This window comes from Falco peregrinus, chromosome 11, assembly GCF_023634155.1.
Source record: "Falco peregrinus isolate bFalPer1 chromosome 11, bFalPer1.pri, whole genome shotgun sequence".
Classification (NCBI taxonomy): domain Eukaryota; kingdom Metazoa; phylum Chordata; class Aves; order Falconiformes; family Falconidae; genus Falco; species Falco peregrinus.
The window spans coordinates 16,722,019-16,749,229 of NC_073731.1; the positions used below are offsets into that span (position 1 = coordinate 16,722,019).

Below are 27,211 nucleotides of genomic sequence, written 5' to 3' on the forward strand. Positions count from 1 at the left end.
GATAATGAGAAGCAAACACTACATGGAAAGAACAGTACTCAATACCACACATTTGATCACAAAGTGCAATCAGAGTCTAAAAGGAGAGCGCTGTCATTCCACATAGCTGTCTGATGGCACCTACCCCCACAAAACACAAGTAAGCTAGTTACAGTCTGCCAGACGAAAAAGTTCCCTTTCTAAGTTCGGTTTGAACCTTACCTTTCCACAAGCCACCATGGACAAGGCAAGCTGGTACCAGAGGTGAAATTCATCAAACGCAAACTTCATGGCTCTTTCCAAGCACTGAGAAATAAATGTTGGGAGAAATATCAGACTTCTTTTTTGTTTTAATATCTTTTGTCACAAGACTGTTGCTTGGCTTAGTAATCAAACCAGGGGAAACAATCTGTTGTGGCCCAGGTGTTTTGTTTTTTTTTTTAACGATATCATTTTCTTCTTCTCAGTTAACGGGGCTTGCTAGCATACACCATCACTTCAAATGACAGCCACTTTGTTCAAGTGCCTACACACAAATTATCTAACGTCTCAAACAGTTTTGTGTACGTTTTTGGCCTGTGCTGCCATAGGTTTGTAGCTGTTTCTGCTAATTGCCAGCTAGTGTGGCTCATTTTCACCTTCCCCGGCAAGTTACTGCAAAGGGGGGCTTTGCTGGGGAAGTGGAAGTTTCCGCAGCAGCTGGGAGGAGGTACCTCGGCAAGCAGGACATACTGCCCTCTTCTGCCCAGCGTGATGCTGAGCAGGTCGTAGACTGCAGAAGCATCCCGGAGGCTGACAGCTCGGTCGTCCTGCTGGTCTGGGGCTCGGCTGATCACTGCGTCCCGGTTTGCCTGGGCACAGACACAAATGAAGCATCAGACCCCAAAAGAGCAAGGGAGAACCGACTCCTTCACAGGAAGTTCCACCCGTCATCCGTAACATTTTGTTTACAATCATCTGGAGATTATTTGTTTTTAACTCATCCCAACATAAAGAAGGTGTTTCCAATAGAGTTACTTTTTATCCACGTGAAGCTAACTCCAGAAGATAGCTGTACATACAGACAGAACTGCTGGGAATACCTCATCTGGATTTGTTTCACAGAATCACGGCATTAGGAAACAGACCTACGAGATCCCATTTCCCCAATAATTAGAAATTCAAGGCCATCCTTAAACCATATTCCTTATTACTTCAATTGCCTGTGACTGTGATAACTGCTTCCACGGTTCGTATTTTATCTTCTGTGTCTGCACTTGATTTCTTCTCAACAACACATGGTGCTTTTCTGCTACTTACTTTTTTATGTTTTAATTTGAGCAGGTTGCCTTAGTAATCAGATTTGCCTGTCATCAGTTTAATGCAATTAGTAGTCTGGGCAACGCAATATGAAGTAATTTTTTAAAAAATAATCTTTTAAGTGTTAATTTTGCATTATCTATCAGTGCATTGCTTGGCCTAGACCACAAAGAAACTACTTTTGACAGAAAATGATCAGTCTAGCAATTAGCAGGGATGTCCCCAAATACCATATGCCATAGACTCAGATTTACCAAAAGATCCCCAGCCTCTGTTTTCTGAGCACAGAGGGAGATACCAATCCCAGAGTAAACTGAAAAGTCCCTCCGATCTCCAAACGCAGAGGACCTAGACTGGCTAACCTCTGCACCAAGCAGTGCTGGATGCCATCGCGCTAGCACTGACCGATAGCACAGATACACTGCCCTGGGCTCCTCAGCTTGAAAGGGGTGCAACATCAGACATTCAGGTCTAGACATCTAAAAGATCAGAAAAATTAGGAAGATTGCTAGCAGTTTTACCTGGGGCAAAGACAAACAAAACGCTCTCTCCCTGAAACAGGAAGGCTATGAGATATATTTTATAATACTTACTACTATAATCTTACATCTATTTCTCTCTAATTGCAGGGAGATTTTTTTTTCCTAAAAAGGTTAAACACGGGAATTAAGTGTAATAAAAATTTCCAGAATATGCAGCCCTTAAAGCCCACGCATATTTCATTATGATTAAGCTGCAGCTGTTTCATCATGATATTATCTGTGTAATGCCCCAGTTCCAAGCACTCTTCATCACAGCCTCCAGCTGAGACAGCAAACACAATTACTGACAACTAACACAATCACAACCAAGAGCTAAATGGCAACTACAGTTAAAGGCAAACTGACAGGTCAGACTCAGTCTAGTGTTTGCACAAATAAACTTACACAGACTCTTGTAGCCATAAAAGTATATTTTTTTTTCCTCATGTTACTGCAAAAAGTCATAATTTGTGATTTAAAAAAAAAATAGTTCAGAACAGTAGGTTGCATGACAGAATGAAACCAGCTTCAAAGAGAAAATCCTGCAACCAGAGTACAGAAGCACAGCTTCTTTATTTCTTTAATTTAATTTCTTTATTAGCAGAACTAAACAAATGGGAATTAAAAGTAGTAAGTAGATGTTTAAGCTCTGTTTGGATTTAACCCAAGACTGCTACTTTAAAAGGAAAAAAGAAGTTAAAGGCATATACAGAACAACTCTGAGATTGCCACTTCAGAGAGTTAAAGGCAAAGCATATACAGAATGAACCTTATTGCTGAGTGATTCCTCCTACATATATACAATAGCATTAACAATTTTTTCTGCACCGGTTATATTGTTATGACAATTGTTTGTAGAAAATAGCTACTGAGATAGCACCCCCGTGCTCTGTAATCTCATCATCAGCCTTCCATTAGTCACCTATAACCTGATGCTTTTCTGAGTATCCATCTAGTGCCAAGCTATGATTTTTAAAGTTGATGCATTAGCACAGATAGAAAATTATTCAGAACTGGTGAGTGCCCATTAACATCTGCTAATAGATATCGGTACTAGAGAGAAGAACATGCCCAAATCCTGCAATAAGCAGAAGTATAAGATATATTACAAGGATGCAACATTCTAAAATTGCAGTCATACTGAACATACTGTAGATATTGTACTTTACTTCAGCAGACAGCAGCTCAAAACAACATATGCATAGGCACGACTAATATGCTTTCCAAGACAGTCATAAACCTGCTTATTTTGTTCAAGCTTTCAACTCTCAAAGCCATAGAAGGTCTCTGCAATATATCTCTCTATACTTGCACGCATAAAAGTTGCCACTGAGCAAATTCATCCACCACTTTATCCCAGCTATTTTTTTAATACTGAATCTATTGCCAGTTGCTAGTTCCAGCTGCTCAAAAAAAAAAAAAAAATGTCAAGGAGTTCCCACATTATCACAGAGAGATAAAAAACACAAAACCAAAACATTCAAGCCTTATAACAAACTGAACAGTAGCAAAAACATGGAGAGTGTCTAACACAATAACGTAATCATCATCCTAAGGCTCACTGTATTATTTACTACTGCAGCATTACATACAGGGTTACAGAGAAGGGAATGTGAATCACTATTGCTTGAAACCCACCCAGGGAAACTGGCATGTTTGTTGTCTGCCCCTCACAGAAGCAAGTGTGCCATGACCCAGATCACCATTAACCAATTTTTTTCTCTTTAACTATTTGGTTTTGTAAGCTTCAGTTTGGCAGTGAGAAATCCTGACAGTTGCTATTAAGTATAGATGCAAAATAGTTGTACAGTTACTGCAACAAAGCATACAGTGATGCTGTTGGATTGGGAATTTTACTTACTGAAACATATCAAGAGAGATACTTCATTTTGCATTTGAGAATATGTAAGTTCTAAGCCATTTATACCAACATCTTTTCAATACTTGTGTTTATGTTGTTTCAGACAAGTAATTTTCCTGAACACCAATGGAAAAAGGGTTATTTGAAGAACACCGATCTCCAAACAGTGTATCAATAATATCAGCAGCAATTCCAATTTGTCCTACCACATCACTTTGTCCTCCTCCACTATAAGCAGCAGTAAAACATAGCTACAAATACATTTTCAACACCCCCAGCGTGACTCTTCCCTTTAAGCTGTTCCCATGGTCACACAGCCATGCCTCACAGCACACAAGCAGGATTGAGAGAGATGGTGAGTCACACCATTAAAAGAAGAGAACCTCTGTTCAAGGCTCTTGTGTGGGATGGAGAAGGTCACTAATGCTACCAACAGGAGTTTCACCATCAGGAGTTAGTGTAACTTGCATTACACAGAGCAAAAACATACAGTCAATGCCCCTTGTTTGAGGTACTCTTAGGTAATGGAGCAACCCAGAGATGCATCGCATTTGTGTATTTTGGGGTGCATTTGACACAATTAGCTGTGCGTACAGGTGGCTCAGACATGACACCAATCCTATTTGCGAAGATAAACCACATCCTGCACTCAGCACAGACTGTGCACCATACAAGACAAAGCACACTTTCAGCTCTCCCGTTCCGCAGCCCAGGGACGCAGCCCGTTCTGCAGGCCACACACATCCAAAAGGCTCCTCCAGCACAGGCTGGTACCCTCAAGCCAACCCAGCACTCTGCATTATAATCTCTCTGTATCATGCTTGAAGCCCAGCTGAGGTGTTCAACCTGGCTGGCCACAGCATTGGGGTTCAGCAGGGCTTTTTAGGTCTGGCTCCAAACTGCAGCAATACAACAATACGGGACCTTCAGACCCATGCTGGCTCTGAAAGCAGCGAAGAGATCTGCCTTTCTGGGGCTCTGCAATTTAACCAATGACCCTGCTGAGCTACTGACAGCTTGTGCTTTCCTATCCACATACACAATACACTTACCTGCAAACTAGATAAGCCACCTGTCCATGGAGGATTTGCTGTACATCAATGACCCTGATAATTACAGCTTATTTATGGCATGTTTATTACATGTAGAAAGGAAAAGAGCCATAGCAAATCCAAACAGCCATTACTTCAGCAGTTATTACGCACACAGTTACGCTGCAGAAAATTAAATTTTACCACAGTACAATGATGTGCTTCTTAATAAAATGTCAAGCAATCACATGAATTACAATAGAGCATATTCCACGTAGCAGCCCCTTCTCACAGCAATTAGCTATGAAGTATCCTTTAATTGCTCACTTTGAAACATGGCTCCCCCTGCTTTTTTTCCAAAGAAGAAAAAGAAAGCAATTAAAATCTTTAATGAGTGCCTGCTGCCTGCCCCCTAATTCATGGGCATTCTAACGTTCAACTTGTGTCTTTTCATAATAGACATAATTGCCAGATCCACTGCAACCCATCTATACAGAACGGCAGCATGTTTTACACAGTGTACTGTAATAATGTAATTGGTGTGATTCAATACTAGCATTAAGAGAGAAAAACAAATGCTATGTGTGTAAGATTGACAACAAGCTTTTGAAATTATGCAATTGATGCCTCTACTGCTAGCAGCTGGGAAATAGTTAGCCCATATCCTTTGGGTCTCCATTCTGGCTGCTTTGCCTGTACTGCCAAAAAAATAAATGAATCCTTTGCAATGTCAAGGGCCCATTCACATGTAAGAGGCCTTGGACTTTCCACCCAAGTTACTGATGATCTCTAAAAAGCACTAGAAGGTCCCCCTCACTAACATATACAAAGAAAATATTCACGGTTGACTGCAAAGCTGCTGTGAAAATGGTAAGCAGGTGGAACAGGGAGGAAATACCATATCCCAGCCACTCCCGAAATGCCTCTTACAGAGATACTGCAACTTGCTTCACTTGAGGCCAGAAGCCCAGCAAATGGAAGCTCACCGCCTTGTGAACTGTGTGGCATCTGTCTCATTTCTGGTAAGCAACAGATCACAAGTTACTGGTACCCCATTCAGATGTCTCATCAAAATAGCCCATTATTATTGGTTATCAGCTCTGACCATATAGCTATATTTTATCTCTCACCAGGTATATTTTAATGTCTCTTACTGTAGCAGAACGAATTCGGAAACATCACTGAAAGCAAGACAGACAAACATCCCCCCACCCCCCGACTAAACAGCCCAACAATACTAAATAAAAGAAAGGGAGACTGAGAAAGTAAGGAAGTTTGTTTATAGATACTCTCTTTGGTAATAAAATTGTATATTTGATATCAGTATTCTGCCTTTAGAAAGCTATCTTCAAGAATTTGCATCGTCCTTGCAAGTTTGGAAACAAGACTTGCTACTGCAAAGCAGAGGAAAAAAAGCTCTCTACCCTGACTCCAGCAACTCACATTAGAACTATTTATTCAAGAGGTAATTAACAGAGGTGGTGTATTTTCCACTAGAAAAATCCTGCAGTCCATCTTTGCAGGTCCCAAACACATAGCTTTGCCTTGCAGACCAATTAGACAGTCGGATTTGCTATTGTAAGTGCACAGCCGTGATTTGGCAGGAAGCAACAGAGCAGGCAATCCTGTCCCCAGTTGTCTCTTTCAGCAGCCATAGTCTAATAGCCCTCAAGAAAATACTCACGATGATTGTCCAGCTGTTGTATCATCACTGGGCTTGGTGTCATTAAAAAAAATAACAACACAAAACCCTACAAAAGCAACAAGAGATTCTTCTCCTTTGCCAACCCATTTGTTGGACAGTATTATTTTATAAAGCTAGGAACTGCAGAACTAACAGATTTTAATTACTGTGCTTAAAAATACATGGGTCTAATCTTATTCCATTACAGGCATGCTTACAGCCATGAGTTTGCTCTCACCAGTAAAAAGAACCGGACAAGTCCCAGTATCTTACTTTCCCCCTCACCATCTGTCCTGTGCTCTCAGGCTCTCCAAGGTCAAATATCCTTTAGGGATTCAAATCAGAGATAAGATGAGGATGACATTTCTAATCTTTGTTACACAGGCACAGAATTTATTAGTTTTGGATACAAGGAGCTTCATTTCCAGTATGAGTGATGTGAACACAGAGCCAAAAAAAAATAATCCATGTTACCTGGTATGTTTGGTGGACTGCATCAGCCAGAATCCCAGACTGAATTTTAGACAGTATGTTGGACCTCAGATTCAAGAAAGGAAGGTTTCTAAGTGCAAACAAAGAACTTTTTCTTTCTTAACCACCTCAAAAGTAAACACAAAAAGTAACAGAAAGTGTTCTGTTCCTGGCTCTAAGAAACTTCTGGCTAATTTTAAGGGACAGTGCAGTCAGCTCAGAATACTCCTGAGAATGGCTACTAAAATAAACAAAACTGCAGCTAAGGGTTAGTCCTGCCAAACCTCCCCTGCCTACGCCCTGAAGCACAAAGTACCAGAGTCCCTGATGGCAGAACCAGCGTCGCTCCCACTGGCAGCACGATGCAGAGAAACCACACTGCAGCAGGTCACAATATGTCCTCAGTTCTCCCCACACACACAGTGTCACTGGTTTTGATGGGTTAAATTCAATAAGAGAACTAGCAGGTTAAAAATAGGCAAGTCCATTTTTTCCAACATGTGATAGGAACACATCATTCTACCACAGCCTGATCTTGTAAAGGCTGTCACCAGCTGGCATTCTCCTTAGTATGAAGGAGAGCATTCCCCCTCACAAACACAGCCCATCCATACCATAACTCAGGCTATGCATAAAGAATGAGAATTCAGCCAGGAGGCTACAAGCCCTGCTAAAGACAGCCCTAACTGTGGTAATCTTCAGGCTGCCTGATTTGTTTCACTAGATTCCTTCATGAGAACTCCACAGCCAACCACCATGACTAAATAGCAGTTGGTATGCAGGAGGAACACTTGCCAAACTCAACAACTGGGATGCTTGTCATTGTTTGCTGAGATGCCTTAGATTATGAAAATTGGTTCCCATTTTCATTGGGACAGAACGAACACAAGAGGCAACTCAGGAGAGCGCCAGGAGGAAATGGGCACCAAGCTTTAACTGTAAGTGTTAATATACCCACAGAAGCATCTCGAAAGTATGAAAGAGGCTACCATATTATTTGGCCATCTGAAAAACTTTCACGTACTTAGGCTCTGAGACAGAGTGAGTGAAACACTGAAGGAACCCTTAATTACCCCCTTAGAAGATACTTCATCCCACTAGAACATGCAGAGTGGCTCCCTTCCAACGCAAGGTAAAGGGATATGAAGAAAAGCTGGGGCAGCATCGCAAACCAGAACCCAACACCACAAGAGCCAGAGAAGGCTTGCTGGAGTGTAGGGTCTGGCTCACAACACCTTAGAAGCGATTTCTTTTCTCCTTTTCCCCCTTACAGGAACAGTTCTCATAACCCCTGTTAACATCTTATGGGGAGTCACACAGAACCTGGAGAAGTAGATGTTAGCTTCACTTTAGGAAGGCAAGACAGAAAAATTTCAGCAGCAAACTACCTAGCACTAGTCTCTCTGTATGGCTTGGTGCAGCAGAAAGGTGTTCCAGATGTGTACTTCTTGAAAAAGCTACCATGTCTCCTTTTCATCAAATTTATCACATATTTACTTTGAGGTTCTCTGATGATTTATGTTCCTCCCCAGTCCATCTTTTCTCTGTGTCTCCTCCACGTGCTGACAAATCTTCTGACCTCCCTCCCTCCAATTCTGTTCCCCTTGAGCCCATTTTGGAGTGTCAAAATTCAGGAACAGGCATGTGGAGCAGCTGTTTGGCTTTACTGTCCTGCAAAAGAGTTATAATGGCATGGTTGCTCGTTTGTCTTTTTAAAAATCAGACAGGAAAAGTACCTTTCTGGTGAATTTTGCTGTGACAGAGCAATCAATGTGTCAGAGAAGCTGGAGAGCTCCCAGCAAGCCAACCTAATTGTACACTTCTGTTTTAAGGGGTTCATAACTGCAAATACTGAAAGAACGCCTAATCCAGCCACAATCTAGGAACATCTACTATGTTGCTTACTTGCCTCAAACTTTTATCACTTGCCATTAACGCTCTCTCCAGGAAGGAAATAAGTTTTATTCAATTGTTAACATTATATCATTAGGGAGATCTCAACTGGAAATCTGCTTCTTGTTAACTCATTTTCCATAAGCTTCAGCAAGTTTTAAAAAATAAACCAAAAAGTTTCAAACAAACCAACCTCTACATGAGAAACTCACTAGCTGACACCAAAGATGTCTCATATAACTAATTAAATAAAACTTCCCCTTCTTAGTACCATAATAGTAAAACCACAGGAAAATATTTATGGATTGCAAACATATGTAAGAATCAGGTTGCTCCCTCTGCTCCTTCGTTTAGGAAGCACATTCCTGTGGTTCCCAAGTGTATTTCTATACACAGATGTATTTCTACATACACTTGTCCTGTACTTTTCTTAAAACAATACACTCATGGCAAGCCTATTGCTAATGCAACAGGAAGGCTCAGATGTTCCATTTCCCAAAAATCAGAGACAACTATGGTTCCTGCAGTACTTGGCTACAGGGTCTTTGATTATTTAAGTGCTTTATATGCAGCAGATCAAAATGCCTTGCACCTACCTCCAGAAAGTTCCCATATATAGAAGACAGCACTTAAGCAAACACAAGCTTACTTATTTAACCTTGAAGTCAGCACAGCAGTCCAGTTCCTATCAACAGTATTTTCACACTGCTTCATCCATAACTTATGGGACTATTTAACCATTTTATACACTATTGGATAAAACAGGGATAACTTTCATTCCCCTCAGCAGAACAAGATTATAGAGTTCAAGGCCCCACAAGGCCTTTCTGACTACAAGCTCTGTCCCAGAAAACTGAAGCAGCCAGTACTGTCGCTGGGGCTGCAGACCCCTGGTCCTCCTCCCACTTGCATCAGCCCTGACAAGCCATGCTGACACAAGTTCTCCTGATTTTAATAGAAGCACATGTGGTATTCTACAAGCCCTTGCTCCTGGAGTCTCCACTTCTGATTATGAAAAGCCCTTTAACTGCAGCAAAGCCCTTGGAAACACAAAGCAGATGTACTGTAGAGGCTTAATCTAGAAAGCACGGGAAACCACAAAGTAACACTCTGATGTACGTGATTTTTAAGGCAATTTAATATTTTGGGGTGGTTCTGCCTCTTCATACTTTCCCCAAATTCTGAAAGCAAACAGTATTAAAATGCCATGTTCTGAAGAAGTTTGCAGGAAAGAGGAAGGACTTGAGCCAGAAGAATCAGATGACAAAAAACAAAACAAAATTTCCACAGTACTTCTTTTCAACTTGTCTGAAAACCGTTTGAAAATTCCCAAGAGGGTCACTGATGCTCCAAGGTTTTCAAGTCTCACCTTTGAGCTACAAGTGACCACCCAGTATTTAAAGGAAAGTAACTTTTCTTACGTTTTCAGAAAATATTCCTTACACATTTTCTGAATGTTTGCATCATCTCAGAACATGAAAACGATCACGGGTTACCATGCAGTTTTCCATGCAGTTGTTTTTCTCCACCTTTTTCCCTTCCTCTTAAAGGGATTTTTTTAAAGCAACTGATGTTATAAATAGAGGAAATCTAATTATTTCACTGCAGTTCATTATGGGTGTTTCTGCATGTGACAAAACTCCCTGTATCATCGGAATTCACAAACTGCCAAAGATCATTCAGGACTGCCACAGCTAAAATATTATCCCTGCAGACTAAGGAATATAAGCAGGACGTTGTACCCTGAAAATGCCAAACAGTGAGTACCACCCTCATGCCTGGCTTTAGGCAAGGCTCCCTGCCTCTCATTCTTGATCCATAAATCCACACAGATGTTTTGAATGGAAACATCTGTCTACAGACAATGTATCTCAATGTCAGAACCTGCATACAGCTGTGGTGAATGCAGTCGCTTACTGTTCTTGACAATTCCCAAACCCCCTCGCTAACATTCCATTTAATAAAAGTGATGTCACTAACAAAGAAATAAATAGCATTCCCTGTTCAGTGGTCAAATCCTTGCTTCTGTTTATCTAGGGAAGACTCTGTAAACAAAACCAACCAAAAGACTTGACACGGAAACACTAGCTATTCCTTTGTGCTATTAGTATTACAAACTCATTTTTGGCTTACCATGGATTCACTGATTAAGAGGAGAAGAAGAGCCTCTTCTACGTTGTCTTGAGGGCAGTATGCACTGAAAAGACAGAACACATTTTTCTGAGGAAGGTCAAGAGTTATCCTGTCAGCCTCTCTCTCATTTCACAAGAGGAGCAGTAACTTGAAACATGTCATGCATAATTCATTTGCCAGGCAATACCTTCTTTTGCGGGTTCACACAATTAAAAGCTCTGCAATATATCCTAGATGAGCTATACTGAACCATAAATAGATTATTTCCATTTCATAGCAAAGACAGCTATTTGACTGGATTTTCCTCCTTCCTGGGAAAAAAAAAATTAAAAAATCAAGCACTCCAGGTTTAATGTTTTATTTTTCCAGCGGGGCTTTTGATGGGAAGTTAAACACAAGAACACACAAAACCATGACATGAATCAGTGACACAATTAGCAGTACTGAAGAGTATTCAAACACTCTCCTTCCTCCTGCCAGTAAACTAAAATTAAAAAAGAATGCTTACTTCTCTTCTGTGTACAGCTCGGGCCTCCGACAAAGAAGATTGCTAATGTAAGACTGATCTTCCTTGTTCATGAACTCAGGAAGCGGATCAGATAAAGGGCTCCAGTAACAGTCTTCACTGAGGGAATGGAGAAGTACTTGGGCTAGCTGTTTGGCTGCAGTCTAGAGATAGTGAACAGTACAGAAAAAAAATATATCAGTTAAGCCTTCTCCAACACAAAAAGTTCACCCCTCCCCACGTTCCACCTAAAAAGCTGCTAAAAAGTCTACAGCAGTGGCAGTTTCTTCCCTCTTCTGAGAAGGCCAGCCTTTTGCACTTACATATCTTTTCGCAATGCTGTAGGAAAAAAGTATCAACAAGGCCTGACAGCAAGGGGCGTTTTGGTAAATGAAGATAACCAATGGCCACATGGACTGCTGAGACAATCTCACAGTTGGAGTATAATGTCACTTCACAACATTGTCAGCCTCAGAATCTTGTATGCAAGTCTCAGTCCAGAGCTACTTTTGTATTAGGTTTAAAAGATCAACCCGTTATCTGTTTATACCGCTCTTCCTGCGGCATTTTACAGCTTCATCTGGGTACTGCTTCTCTTTTTGTTGCAATAATGGAGGGAGGAGAGAAATGGGTTAGGAACTTTGTGTTGAGACAGCCACATCACATGCACTTTTTTGAACATCGAGTGGCTGAGGATCCTTAAATATTTGCTTTCTGGTTCATAAGCATAGCTGGCAAGCTGGGCCCAAAAGGAAGCAAGTTAACTTGCCGGTGCAAAACTATCTTTGGCATTTGTCCTTGTTACCCACCCACCAAATCTCTAATTTTTTGCACTGTAAATAGGCAAACATGCAAACAAGCATGGAGATATCAAACTGGGTGGTATCTTCCATGAATTCTAAGCAGCACAGCATTGTAAGCTGTGAAGTAAATACTGCACAGAACAGAGGCAGGCTGAAACTTCAGCCCTTCTGTCCTATTACTTGTAAATATTATTCTGGAACTTGACTGGACATTCTGGAAATTACTATTGTGTATGGGGTTTTTACATGTAATTTACACCTTCAGATGTGTTACAAGGCCACCAAAACTAATGTTCTTTTAAATACCAGGATAGGTATGATTGATAAACTGAAGCATTATTCCACTTAAGGTACGACATCTGTAGGACCAAATAAATCACACTGAGGTTAAAGAACCTTGCATCAAAGAAAAAGTTATTTTTCTGAATCTGGTAACAGGAACTTTATTTTCATCTACCTCACCACATACAAATTCACTGAATTAGTCTAAAATGCAGCCACAGTAGTGTGCGCTGTTTCTTAAACACCAGAAAGGGAGGTTTCATAGATGTACCTAGCAAACAGCAAAGCGATTTGAATGCAGGATGGTGTCTCAGAGAAATACTGCCACATAACACTCCGTGAAAACCCAAAGACCTTCCATGCACTCCTACTGACAAGTTACAGAGAGCCTTCTTTTTCTAACTAGGCTTTTCTATGCTTTTTATAGCAATAACCATGAGCAAAATGGCCTGGGGCCCTGCAACATTAGCCAGTATTATTTTATCGTCTCAGTGTGTCATTATTTAGTCAGTTTTACCCTGAGGAGCCAACTCTCCTATATTTTTTCCTACAGTCTTAGGGGGGAGGGGAAAACACTATGCCAGCAACAGAAAGACCTCTACTGGTTCACACAGAAGTAGGAGTACAGTTTGTGATAAGCCTTTCAAAAGGCAAGCACCAAATACTTTTAATGTCTTTGATTTTAACATACAGTACAGTAGCTGTGTAAATTAGCTTCACTCTTGTTTTGAGTAAGACCAAACAAACCAGAACAGGCCAAGACTTTGATTTATGTTATTACTGCCTTTGGCTAAAAAAAAAAAGCATCATTATGCTTGAAGAACACTGTGATCCCACAAATTAGGAAAAAAATCCAACATGTATTTCACTTTCATGCTTGAAAAACTTGTTTAATTAAGCACGTTCCTCCCTTTGCCCTCTTGACAGCTCTCTAAAAACAAGAAAATGCAAATGCAACTTCCAGTAAAATAGAAATCCCAGGAAAAACTATTGGATTAACACCTTCAGATTTCCCCTTAGGGATAAATCCTCCAGGGGTTGTACAGCTCTCCCCAGTTGCACAGGGACAGGACCATGAGTGCCATGTTCTGTCATGGTATAGGAACAGCAGATGGTTAGACTAATTTCAGCAAAATAATAAAACAGGCAAGCAAGAAAAAAACCCTGAACCCTGATCTCAGTCTGGAAAAGGATGCAACCATTTGAGTGTCACAGTTATTTAAGTCACATCTTCTAATCCCCTGCACACACTTCCATATGCATCTGTATTCTCAATTCAACATACAAGGCAACAAGAAGATTAATATACAGAACAAAAGTTCCAGACTACACATACGTGAGGAATCTAGGCAAAAAAAGCACCCAGGATACACTTTCTGCTTGCATTTTCATTTTAGCTCTGCATTTGCACGTGAGCTAGTCATACAGTCCATCCATTGGAACCTGGCACTCTTCATATCCAAAATGCTATGCAAACCCACGCCCACCTCCCTTGCTGAACTTCTCTAGAATTACACAAAACACAAAGCTGAATCAAGCACAAAACAAGTTTAGTCATATCAACATCAATGCTTTTAGGCTGCAGAGGTTTCATTCATGTTTTCAAGACTGCTATTCTCCATGCTGTTGACCTCATCACCTCCTGAGCAACCTCAGGATAAGATCTCTTAAAGGGGACACAGGGAAGAACCAGTTAAAGGTCTAAGTTGTTGAACAGGCACATAAATAACTTTCTCCATGCTTTCTTTACCAGAGGCTCTCAGGATAACAGGATGTAGGATACCAACAAAAGAAATAAAAACAAAGTTTAAAATCACTCTGTACTGTCCCGAAGGGAGTTTTACAGGAACACCACTGAAGTGAGTCTAGAAAAGCACTGCTTGTTGCAAAACCCAGAAGTACTTAATGCTTCTACACGAACATGCGAAAGGTGTGCATGCACACAATGAACAGTGAGAAAGAAAACAAGACATTACCACCTGAGAGCATCACCGTTAAGCTAAATACATCCCTATTTCTACCAGGGCTAGAAAATGCACTAAAATTAAAAAAAAAAAAAAGAGAGAAATCAAAAGCAATCCACATGTCCAGGTCTGAAGGCTTGGAGGTTTCAGTTGGGCAGGTCAGTCTGAATTAAGTGCATCACTTGACACATCACTTCCAAAAAAAGGAAAAAAAAATAAAAAATGCAGCAATCAATCAGGTGAGGACAAATACATTTTTGTCCTACTGCATTGGTCAATAAACACAGAATTCCTGCATAGCAGATTACCCCACCTACCCATCTCCCATTCCTCTTACCATTTTGAAGGTCTGAGTGGCTTTTGTTTCCACAGTCCGTAGTATTTCTCGCAGACTCCTCATTCCTTTCACGATATTTCTGTGGGGAAGGCAGGAAAAAAAACCACATTAAAAACCTGAAAAACATTGGAGACAAAATATATTTTTATGATGTGCCAAAGCTTGGCAACAAATTTGACATTCAAACAAACCCATGAAACAACCACTAATAGCGAGTGTGCAGTAGCAAGACAAGTCACTCCGAGGCACAGACAGGACAATGGCACTGAGTAAGGCAGCGACTGTAGCATGCCTACTCCAGATGGCTTCCTAAGAGAAGATCACATTCACATTTGACTAACAGAGGGGACATTTGGAAGCCTTTCATAGCTCATCTTTATAAAGCAGATGCTTCTTCTCAAGAGCATCCACATCTCCTCTTCGTACACACAGATTGTACTTGTTTGAATTATATTAAGCCTATGTGATGCTTTTAAATGATGGCTGCTTTTAGGTGGTGCTTAAATGCCTTGTGTCTGATGGTCCAGACATGATGAAATTACAGTGGTTTAAACAGTTTATTATCAGGTGGCTAAGTTGTAGTATCTGTCTGCAAGCACGGCTTAACCTGCACTAAAAGGTGGTTAGACTTGGGGGGGGGGGGGGGGGGGGAGGGGGCGGGAAATCACTTTATTTTGCATACACCATGAACAAAGCAGACTAATTGCCAAATGGTATCTTAATCACGTGTCTGAGCACTCAGACAGACGCAGAGAGGAAAGATTAAACATTGGACATACTACTTAACACACTTGCAGCCTATAAGCTCTTCAAGGTTAAGGACATGATTCTACCACTACAGTTAACTACAAAATAGTTTAGCTCATTTTCATTGCAGGGTGGAAGCTACCTAAAGAAATACAAGCTAACAGAAAAGGAGCAATGCTGTACTGAAATAAAGGCAACCAGATAAGCAGTTGTACTGGTACATTAACTGTCACTTCAGCCTATTCCAGGAGAATTTTCTGTGCAGACAAAATCTAGACTTCATTAAAAAAAAATAAAAGCACCACAAAACATAACAACCTTTTCTGTCAATCTGATTAAATTTTGCAGATAAGCAGTACAGACTGCGCTTGTACTCACCTTCATGCGCCGCAAACCTTACACTCCAGAATCAATGGCAAACATTTGAAGAAATAATTTTAAAAAAATAATAATTGGGGGTGGAGTGGGGTAGTGCATGCTGGGAAGGATAAAACTTGATCATGTTCACCATAAATATCAGCTACATAAAATGCTGCCCTAAAGCTTATGGTCAGCAAGTCACAGAATGCAAAATGCCTGTGGTCCTACTTCCAATCAATATTCATCCCAACATATTTAAACCTTCAGGTAACCTGTAGATTACCTAATTGTGGGCAATCTACTGGCAAGCAACGATGTAAGTCAAGAGCGAAAACACTGGAGACTTGCCCCTGTAGAGAAAGTCAGAGGCTGGCTGTCTTTTTTCCCCGCCACTTTCTCTCTTACACAAAAGACGTGCTTTGAATTTATCAAGGGAAGTAAGTTTTTTTTTAAGCTGGACTCTAATGCTTCAGCAAGCTCTCCAGCTACAGGGCCAACACACCAGGTGCTTTTCTGTGCGTCTAGGAAAAAATATACCCACAAAGATGCAGCTCTGGACCTTAAACTGAGGAAAGCAATAAAGCACATGGTGATATTTATGTACACGAGTAGTCACACGAAATCCTGTGAACAGGATAGTTCACATGCTATGTATTATCAGAAAGTCAAAATCAAGAAATTCCTCCATCTAAACAAAACGCACCTGCCCAGCTGCACTCCTCAGTTACTGAAAACTACTGGAGTTTCCTGTGCTTCCTCTTCCTTGGGCTCCTTAAAAGGCTGAACAGATGAGTTGTGGCATATAACAGTTATACAATATTTTAAGAAATCCGTATGTTTAGATTTCTTGTTAGGATAATGCTATTTGTCTTAATAAGGTACCAATGAATTCCTCTAACGCGCATCAGAAAGATTAGTGACCACTTGCAAAGTCAATTAATTCCACATTTGGCACATACTTAAAGAGACAGAAACCCAAGAGAACACACTAAAGAGACAGTTTTGTTCCCAGAGAACGGGAGCACCATTTCAGTTCCACTTTTTAGACAAGACCATAAACCAAGTTAAGCTTCATGGCATAAACACCTTGCTCTGCGGGGAGGAAGGGTAGAGGAAAAGGACTTACACATTGAAGAGAATGAAAGAACAAATGGCAAATTGCTGCCCATCTGCAAGCAGTCAGGGTTGAAACCATGAACTGCATGACAGATCTCTATGAGTACCTTCAACAGAAGGTAGAAGCACAAGAGGAGCACCCAGCACTCGCCACACTCCAGACAGGTGCTTGTGTGATCAAGCTCTCTCAGAGAGCACCGGCTCCTGCTCCGAGCTCTCAACTCTGAGATGTGCAAAGCATCTGACAACAATACCAGTTCTACAGGACTGAGAATTTTGTTTGGCAGCTTTTACATTTTGAGCTTTATTGAACGTTATTGAGCCATGACAGGAGACTGAGGACACCTGCCAGCAGTCTGCAAACATACCTCACTACAGAAGTCTTTCTACTCTACTGCTCCAAGCCAGGAGGCCATCTGAGCACACATTTCATTTTAAGCATATGAATTGCTCTACTCATAATGGTAAGGAACTTACTGTTCCATTAATAGATGTCCTTCACATAGTAAATGCGCACTTGAGGTTTTTTTTAAAATTAGGACCTGAAGAAAATAAAAAAAAAAAAGAACATGTGTTTGAACACAACTACATGTATGTACATGAGCTGATAAGGATGCAAACATAAAGCCTCTAGCAATCCGTGGAGAATCCATTTGATTTTGTCTACATCAGAAACTAAGCCATCTTGAGCCTCTGCAGGATTTGGACAGAAGACTATCTGGAAATCCCAGGTACTGCTGCCTGAAGCCACAGCATCATAAGTGAACATCAGACCATGGAAATTAAACGAGTTGGAAGAGTCCATAGGCCCCTATTGCGCTGCTAAGGTGCCAGAAAAAAAAAAAAAAGAGGAAGAATAGGAAGGGAAAAGCACATGCTCAGTAACTGCTTCAGTTTTAGCCACAAAAATGACAAGAGAGGCATTTAAAAAAAAAGAACATGATGAAATGTGGTTTAGGACTCAATTACAGCTAATCTAATAATGATGAACACAGAAAACCACAAGCACAAACTGTGACTTTAAAAAGCACCTTGTCCAGTCAGTCCAGCTTGGCACCAAAGTACACTTTGTTTGTACAAGTACCCTATCAATACAGGGTAATTAATTACCATTCATGAATCAAAGCAGTTGTATCACATTTATGTCATATTGTTTGGTTAACACTGCACAAAATTTTAAGATACAAGAAAATAAATACACTGTTTTCTATGCAAATTGCTGGGAAAAATATTGGTAATGAACTAGAGTGGACCGTCTGCAAAGAGAGTCCCTGAACAACACGGGCACCAGAAGATCATGTTTTTATCCACACTCATTAACTGTTAAAACCATTAGCCACTAACAGATGGGAGAGACCATCTTGAGATGTCCACATGGAAGTTTGCAGAGCCACCTCTCCAGGGGAGAGCAGTATCCAAAACACACAAATAGCAGCAACACCACTGCCACTGTCCAGCTCCTTTTGCATCTTTGTGTCTTGTCCAGATTTCTAAAAATCCAGTCTCTCCTTAAACAGCTGTTCATGCACAGGCCAAAATGCACCTGAAGAAGTAAGCATCAGTTTCTCAGATTCCTATGAATGAAGACACAAGACAAGTAACTCCAACAAAGCACATCATTTCCTTAATAGCAGCCGGTCTAACAGAAGTGGGGTGCTCAAAGAAACCCCACCAAACAACGATAATACAAAACAAAAGATTAGCACTTATCTAGATCCATCCAGCAGGCAATAAGACTCAATCCCAAATTACCAGCTGCAGTGTCCTGGATAAGGTGCTAGACTGGGAGGACTGAAGAGGAGATAAATGACAAGCAAGCCCACATAAATTCCTCAGAAAACACAAACAGTCTGGCAGAGACTGTACAAAGGGAGGCAGGACATTAGATTCTACTGTAAAACAACACATACATGAAGTTACTCTTTCAAATCGCCCTTGCAACAGAAGCCTACGAAATTTCAAAAAGGGACTGAGCACTCTAGAAAACTGACAGGAGAAGAGAAAAAATGTTGTAAGCTTTCCCTCCTTTTATTTTCATCAGGGTTTTCCAAAGTAATATAGGTCCTAACTGGAGGGACCATAAGGAAATCCAATTTCTAATAAATGCTTACTATTTATTTTTCAGAAATTAATTTTCTTCAAATGCGTCCCATCTGGAGCTTCCAAAACCAACCACATCCTCTAGAAACCTCTGACTTTGTCTTGCCTGTGAAACTCCACACATACTTCAAGTGCCATTAAGAGAGCAGCATACATATAACCATTACTTCACACAGGTCAAGCCTGTTTACCCTAGGAAAACGCTAAGAACATCTTGATCAAAGCCCCCATCCGTAATAGTATAAAGTAGTAACACCTATCCAAAAGTCTGAAAAGAAAGGCAGTAAGAAATGAGCCCAATCTTCACATATCCACATCAAAAAAAATCCACAACAAAACCCAAAACCCAGTGCAGATGCTAACGTAAAAGACAAGTGACTGCCTCCTACAGTATGACAGCATCTGCCTGCCTATATTCTGCATGCACAGCATCAACACTGCTCGCTGGAAGAATAAAAGAAAGCTTTCCTGGGATGCAGCAGAGCAAACAACTGCAGGCAACATGTCTTCAGCAACACAATATTTTTAAGTAAACATCTTATTAAAAGCATCTGGGACTTCCACAGCTGCAAGACTTGCTGGTCCTTCCAGCTGGCGGCTCAATATCTCAAAGGGAGACTGGACCTTTGTTTTGTACTGGTGCCTTCTTTCCGCTGCACACTGCAAGAGAAAAGGACATTCCCGAGAATGCTCCAAGAGATGCATGCCTGTTCCTGCCAGCAGGAACAAAAGCACAACACCACTCATATCCCTCAGCTCTTCCGCCTGGCGAGACAAGAATAAAGTACTCACTATTTCTTTTGTACACATACCTCTGGGGAAGGACAATCCACCTGATAGGACCTACCCCCCTGCCAGCTTAAGCATTCATCATCCAAGGCTTATTTCCTACCTGGACATGCTGGAAGCAATAAGGAGAACAAAAGCATTTCTTTGAGCTGATCAATATTGGGTGGAGAAATCTATTATACACATGAAGCATCCCAAAAAGCTTCTTCCCACTTCCCGCCTCTTTCCTTAACATATCCCAATGCCGCTGACGCCCTCTCGTGGCAGACACCGCACATGACCGCCAGCGGGGGGGCAGAGACACGCCGCAAAGTCCCACCCGGCTCCCTCCTGCCCCACCGGACCTTCGCGTTCCCCCGGCTGGTGTCTGTCACTCGCACCGGAGGAGGCGAGGCGAGCCCCTGGGGCTCCACTCCCACCCCAGCCACGGGAGCTCCATCACACCAACCAGATGCTCCTTTATCAGGAGACAGCTACAGAGAATATTTTGCAGCTGATTGATTATAAGCCGAATTGCTGCAACAAAGCACTGCTTAATTCACACATGTATTTTAATTCCAAATTGTTTTCCCGTAGGGTTTTTTGTGGAGTTTGTTTACTGGATTTTGTGGTGTGGGGGGGTCTGTTTTGGATTTTTTCTTTTAAAGGCTGTCAATAAACTAACATGGGAAGGGAGCAAGCAGGGCCCACAGTAACAGCTAAAACAACCCACTGGATATATTGAACTGATGAAGACTGAATTAAAATGTCGCTGAATAAAATGAACATGAGTTTGATATTCAAAAGGTGCCTAGAGGACATCAGTGCCATATGTTCTAAATGACATTTTATTTTATCACATAGTTAATGAGCTTACTGGCAAGACCTGAGCTTTTTGCTCACCATGAGAAAGGCGAAAGGGTAGGAAAGCACACGCTTGTGCCACAGCTGGTCAACACCAACTCACCCCAGAAAACCACATACTTGTCCCTTACTGCTCAGGTATATAAGGTGTAGTATCAGTCTAAGTCCATACTCTCCTTACACATAAACTTGTACTCACCTGACTAAAGGGGTCACTTTACAACATTTGGGCTTTGTGTATTTGTAAACTTTTGGGTTAAGCAAGGCTTTCTTGAAGGCACCTCTCATGGATAGGCTTACAAGTATGGTTCACTGTACATGCAGGCTTTTAATGAAAGAATGGGGAACAGAGGCTAATCACAGTTGCATTTAAAGTCATACTTAGGGAATAAAAAACTAGAAAAAAGTCCCTTAACAAGAAGCAACTTCTCCTCCAACAGGATCAAAAAATGGTATCAATTTTCTACAGAAAAATTTAAACTGATTTTTTGCTAGGATTCTCCCCCCGCCCCAGTTTTCTTCCTTTCAAATCTCCCCTCACTTTTCGTTTTCTTCTCCATTTTACTTGTCAGGAAAAGGAAGAGTGAAGAATATGACAGGAAGTATCTTTGACTGGAGATGAAGGTAAAACCCAACCAAATAAAATACTTTCAATGATGGTTTGCTTAAAAAAAGTTTATAGAACTTTGACCAGAAGTATTACACTGAGCTGTGAGAAATTCAGTTTACAAGTCCTTGAGAACAAATGGGATAATATGATGCAAGAACAGGACTAGGAAAAGATGGATTCTTGCAAGTACTGTTTATATATGTTGAATAGACCTTTTCCTAAATAGCAATCTCTCCATCAGTTAAGAGTTGATCATGTTTTGAAGACATGGCCTGGTTTAGGGAACAGTGTGCCCTCACCAATGGCCTTTGGAAGTCGGCATTTGCAATGCCTTTTTTATTGTTCATGAGAAGGGTTTTTTTCAGGTGAAACTCACTGTAGGCTTGCAGCCACCAACTTGCCTTGCCCTTTCAAGGTTCACTGGGAGCTGTATTTCAGAAGCGCAACATAAAATCTGGAGCAGCGCTGTTCTGCACACATTCTCTCTAGTAAAACCACACAGATTTGGGGTATTGATCAGGATATTTAAGATCTTAAACAAACAAATGAAAGAAACTACCCTTAAGACTTCACTGAGTTCTTAGCCAGGCCCCCTGGTTGAGCATTTTAAAAGCACACAGCAGTGTAAACTCCACCCTCTTTCTATGGTCAAATTCCCCTTGTCCTCACAGGGAACAGAGCCGACTCAAGACAAAAAAAAATTGTTCTACTCCACGCTACTTATGGGTGTGGAAAAACTAGGCTTAGGGCTCTTAAGAGAAACAGAGAGAAAAAAATAGGAGGGAGGGAAAGACACTGAGGGGACCTGAGGTGAGCCAGCAGCAAAAGAAGTCACAACAGAACACATACAAAGACATAAGGCTTCATCTGTTCCAAGCCAAAACATGCAATATTATCTGGTTTTATTAACATCTGCGTCCACCTACCCCTTCTTCAGATGAGTCACATAGGCACTCTGTAGAGCTGCTTCCAGGAAGTAGGAAAGTTCAAACTCAGAGTAAGTCACGTTGCTGCCTTTGATAGTCCTTGAATGTGTGTTGTTCAGGGTCTGAGGGGGAGGAAAGAAACCATCTGGAATTACAGGAAACTGTTCGAACTAGCCAGCTCTTCATGAGCCAGAGATATCTTCAACAATAAAATGTTAGCTTCTGCCACCAGATACCTCCTCAGACTACTTGAAAAACTCACCTTGATTAGCTACTCAAACAACTTTCAAAGTCAACTTTAAACTATACAGTGACTTCAATGAAATATTCTGCATACAAGTTTTGAAACATCACCCCTTATTACTTTCCAACCTTTAATAAAGTAGAAAGCTACACATTAATACTGAGGTCTTCAGAAGTACTACGCCAACCACATAGATCCAGCATCTTGCACAGAAATATTAATGCAATGTTTGAGTATGTATGCCTAGCTTAGCATAATGTAAATATTTGTTAAGACTTAGTAAACTATCAGGAGTCCTGAGGGAAGATTCTTCGCCCTTTCTCTTGTTTCTCCTCTCAAATCCTTCTTGCTTTTGCGTACTTACTGGTAACGAACATATTTCATTGCTGAAAGTTGCCCTTTGTGGGCTCTCCAAAGCAGGGGTTTGCACCCAGGACTGCAGAAAGCCCATGGACTATTAGTACATATCTATCAGTAAGCCTGCATCCTCGTTTCTGTATCCAAAAGATGAACGAATTATTGTTCAAACTCCTTCCCTTCTTTGCAGGCACAAGCTGTCAGTAACAACATTTACAGTACCCAGTACTGGCAGGAACTTGTCCTTCCACAAGGGAAGAACAGTACTTAATTTTAAATAAAAAAGCCATTCAGCTTTTTCCTACAAAGAAACAGACCAGATAACTTGATAGTTGGCTTTCTTAATGAATTTTTATATATGTACTAAGCTCCTTTCTTCTTGTTTTAATGTATTTAAAAACAAAACCTGGAACAGACACATTCCTTGCTGCAGAGAAGAGCAGAAACGTCTGGTCAGAAGGTCAAAGGCCATTAAGTTACAGAAAAACATGTAATATGCATTGCCATCAGGGCTGCTGGTATCAAGCATAATGTGTGGCAAAGGAAGGGCATGGAAGAGCATTGTGTGCCCTGTTAAACTTCGCTACACAAAGTTAGACAGAGACTACTAAGCACACGCCCTGCACATCGGCAGCATGTATTACAGCTCAGTGGAGGGCTCACAGTATTCATCTTAGCATTCTAGCCAACCACTACTAAGCAGTTACTTGCTCCTAATGGTCTAGGTTCCTCCAGTTTTACTTGGAGGAGATGAAGCACCAGCAATTAAACTGCTGTGTAACCCAACAAGGTTACTTTCAGCTTGTTACAGGATCTCAATATCCACTACTGCAGATCACTTACATTACAGATATGTAATGTCTTGAGTTCCTTCACGTTGGTGCTTGCTATACAAAGTTTGTAGTCCCTCTTTAGTGTTAAAACTTGAAATACAACCTGAGCAGATCTGAAGCATTCAGTGCTTTACCACAGGCAAAACTGGTTTCCAGACCACACTCTCAGAGGAAACAGGCACAGACCAGATAAACTGCTGTTTTGCAACTCCTTATACTGAGACACCCTCACTCCTTCCAACTTGTTCTCATGCTCACTGTTCGATCACTCATTTTTGCTGTCAAAATGCTGGAAATTCTACCCAGGCCACGAGGTAACACCCTGAGCACATTTCTTCTTACCTTTTCAAGCTCCTGCAAGTACACCTGGGCAATGACACATGCCGTCTCAAAACAAGCCATGACTTCTTCCTCCCTTTCACACAGTCGAGCACGTGAGGCAATTGAGTTGGTTGAGCGCTCCAGTGACAGACCTGCAAAATCGCAACACCTTCTTTAACTGAAGTCTGCCAACAGCAGAATGGCAGTGTTATTCCTTCATTTACCAGCTAACAGGAAAGTTTTTCCACATGTGGGTTTCTTCCTTGTTTTAGTGGCTTTCAGGAAAAGACCCACGGGAAAAACATAATTCCTACACATGCAAGGCATTTCTGTCATGCTGCTCTAACACACAGTGTCATTGCACACTTCTACAGCACCTTTCAAACACTTCAGGAAGAAAGGACATATGATCCCTCTGGTAGGCATGAGCAAGCAGAGAAATTAAAAGCCTGTATTTCCAAAGATGGCTATAGATTTGGGGTGCTTCAACGCAAGCACTGTTTTAGAAACACCCGGGCACTGGATTTGATAATTTCTAAGCATCCACTATTCCAAGTGAAGCTTTCAATAAGCAGCAGTTTTGAGGGGAAAAAACAACTGGAAAATGATACCAAAACAAAGGCGGAAAATCTGAGCACGTGCAAATTGCACATGGACATACAGCAAGCTCTTGGCAAGGCACAAGAGACTCTTAACCCTCTTTTCAAAACCAAGGAAAAAACGCTGGGTTTTGTACTACTAAAACTCTTTCTTGCATCATCATCCAAACCCACTTAAAACCAAAAGCATATTAATTAGAGATCCACAGCTACTGTCCTTACGTGAAAACCTTTTATTATCAGGTCCTTGTCTGGCACCACACTATGACATCCTTTGTATCTCTAAATCTATTTGGAGAAGCTAAATGGCCACATACTGATTTTACTCTGATCAGTGTAGGTTCTTATACCACATTGGATCTCTACAATACACTGCTGCTTGGAAACTCGGGTCTTCTACACTAAACACAACTGCACTGGTGTCCGGTAGCCCGACACAGGTCGCAAAAAGTTCAGCACATGCTTCCCAACAAATTTTATATATAACACCACTCACTAATACCAATGAAACACACATAAGATATAACACAAAATCCTAGTGTTTCTGACAGATCCACAGAGGTGATGAAAGAAGAAAGCATTCAGCTGCCTGGACAGCCTCTCCAAGGAAGCCATTCAGACTGCTGCAGCATACAGCAAAGGTTTCTGCTCCATGTGAAGAGCCGCTGCGCGTACCAGGAGCCACCATCTCCTGGATCCCCATAATCCCAGGCAGCACAGCCCAGCTCATTTCAGGAGTCTGACAACAAACCACTGTGAGGCAGCAATGGCAAGGCAGGTTTCTCCATGATGAACAATGAGGTGGTAATACCCAGCTCATGCTGGAAGGGACCCGAGGTTCCTAGGCTGTCTTAGCTTTGTTTACTTCTCATGTTCAGTGTTTGTTTTGTCCCCTTGGTTACTCTGCTAGGACTTTCCCTATCTCATGTCTTACATTTGAGTCAGACAGGAGCAGTTAGTTCAGTGGGTTGAGAAGAGAAAATGACCCGTTGGTTGGTGCAAGCTCAGGAGGTGGCTCCTCACTCCTCCTGCCCTCTCCCAAGTCAGAAGTGCATAGCACATTCCCTCAAGGAAATATATCTTGAAGGAACACACATTAGTACTTTCCACCTTTGAGAATTCTGACCAGAGTAGAGCAGGGGGAGTGAATTTACTTCAAACTGACAAGGGGCGGGGGGGGGGGGGGGGGGGGAAGAGGGCCAAAGATCATTTTGCTGCTTTTAACTAATGCCCATTCTGTGTTCTCTCTTTTCTACTGACATACACCTTGTACAGCACTCAACGTATAACAGATTTTGTCCTCTAGTCCATCCGTGAAGTCTTTGGCTTTATATCATGGGTTGTTTTCCTATTATTTCAAATCTTCTATTTCCTAACCCTGTTGCTATGTAATGAAGGGGAAAAGAGGACATTAACCCTCTGTATAGTTATATATTCAGCACCATCCAGTGCTGAAGCTAGAACAATCAGCCGACAAATATCCTTACATCTGTCTCAGTTTGATCCACCTTTGAATTCTAGTTGTTCCCCTTAACTGGAAATCAATTTTAAGCATTGCGGAGTCACCATCCGCTCAAGTGCAAAGGGGGTCTGAGGGCCCTAAAAGAAATCCAGTACAATCCACTGACATTCATACACATGCAGCATTTAATCAAACTGCAAGAGCCATCCCAGCACAGTCTGTGTGGGGGTGGTTATCGTGGGAGATGTCACACAGTGAACAGGCTGATAAAAAGCCATTTACACACACGCTCAGCCCACTGCAAGGAGCTACTATCTCTAAGCGTTGATGTCGGGGAGGAAAGCAAGCAGCCTTTGCCAGCACCAAGTACTGACAATAAACATGCCCATCCATGCAGAGAAACAGAGCTGGGGCTGATCAGACAGGGGAACGAACATCTCCAAAAAGAATTCTTGCCATAGTAAGTACAGAATAATATACAGTGTATTAAACCAGATACAATGCTACATTGCACACATTTTTCTACTTGTAAAGGGCAAGAAGGAAAAATGACCCACATGATGTGACATTAGTCATGGTTCTTTTTGCTAATACCATATGCACTGACCTGATGTCATCAGAGTATAAGATCTTCTACAGAATCCAAACAGGTCTATTCTTCCCTACCACAGAAATGCAACGAAAAGAAGATTAGAGCAAGCAGACTGCAAATCCAACAGATAAAGTGAGGAACAAGAATAACAAGAGTTCCCTACTCTTGCAGCCACCAATTCAGTTCTCACAGTGCAAAGCCCCAACAATTACAGATTTGCTTGAAGTGCAGTTGGACAAAACTGTTTACAAATGCTCCAGTTCTGAGAGCATGAATTCCACTAACTCATCTCCATCCCCCAGTTATCAGGCACAGAAAAATCTGCAGCACAACATACATTTTAAATTCAACTCAGTTTCCAAAAAGTGTCAGAAAGCCACAAAAGTGCTACTTCTGTGCAGGAAAATTGTAGCTCTTCCTAAGACAGAATTAGCTTCCGAGTAAAGCATAAAGCCATATGCTTTCTTGGTAGCTGGCTAAGGTAAAGGGACTTCAGTATTTTTCACAACCACTTATGGTAAGATAATGCCAACTTATAACTCATCTATG

General features: G+C 41.4%; 1 protein-coding gene across 5 annotated transcripts in view; it reads right to left on the reverse strand.

Moving 5' to 3' along the window:
- The window catches only part of TTC7A (tetratricopeptide repeat domain 7A), a 172,642-nt gene that overhangs the window by 131,659 nt on the left and 13,772 nt on the right, over positions 1-27,211 (reverse strand). For 4 of the 5 annotated variants that reach the window (XM_055815978.1, XM_055815977.1, XM_055815976.1 and 1 more), the window contains 7 exons: positions 24,031-24,161; positions 22,255-22,376; positions 14,764-14,842; positions 11,381-11,541; positions 10,873-10,936; positions 693-830; positions 202-285 (listed from right to left, as the gene is read on the reverse strand). In XM_055815978.1, the coding sequence (XP_055671953.1) occupies positions 202-285; positions 693-830; positions 10,873-10,936; positions 11,381-11,541; positions 14,764-14,842; positions 22,255-22,376; positions 24,031-24,161 (779 nt within the window). Of the gene's footprint in view, positions 1-201; positions 286-692; positions 831-10,872; positions 10,937-11,380; positions 11,542-14,763; positions 14,843-22,254; positions 22,377-24,030; positions 24,162-26,677; positions 26,699-27,211 lie in introns of those variants that run through there. The other variant, XM_055815979.1, reaches the window with a different exon arrangement.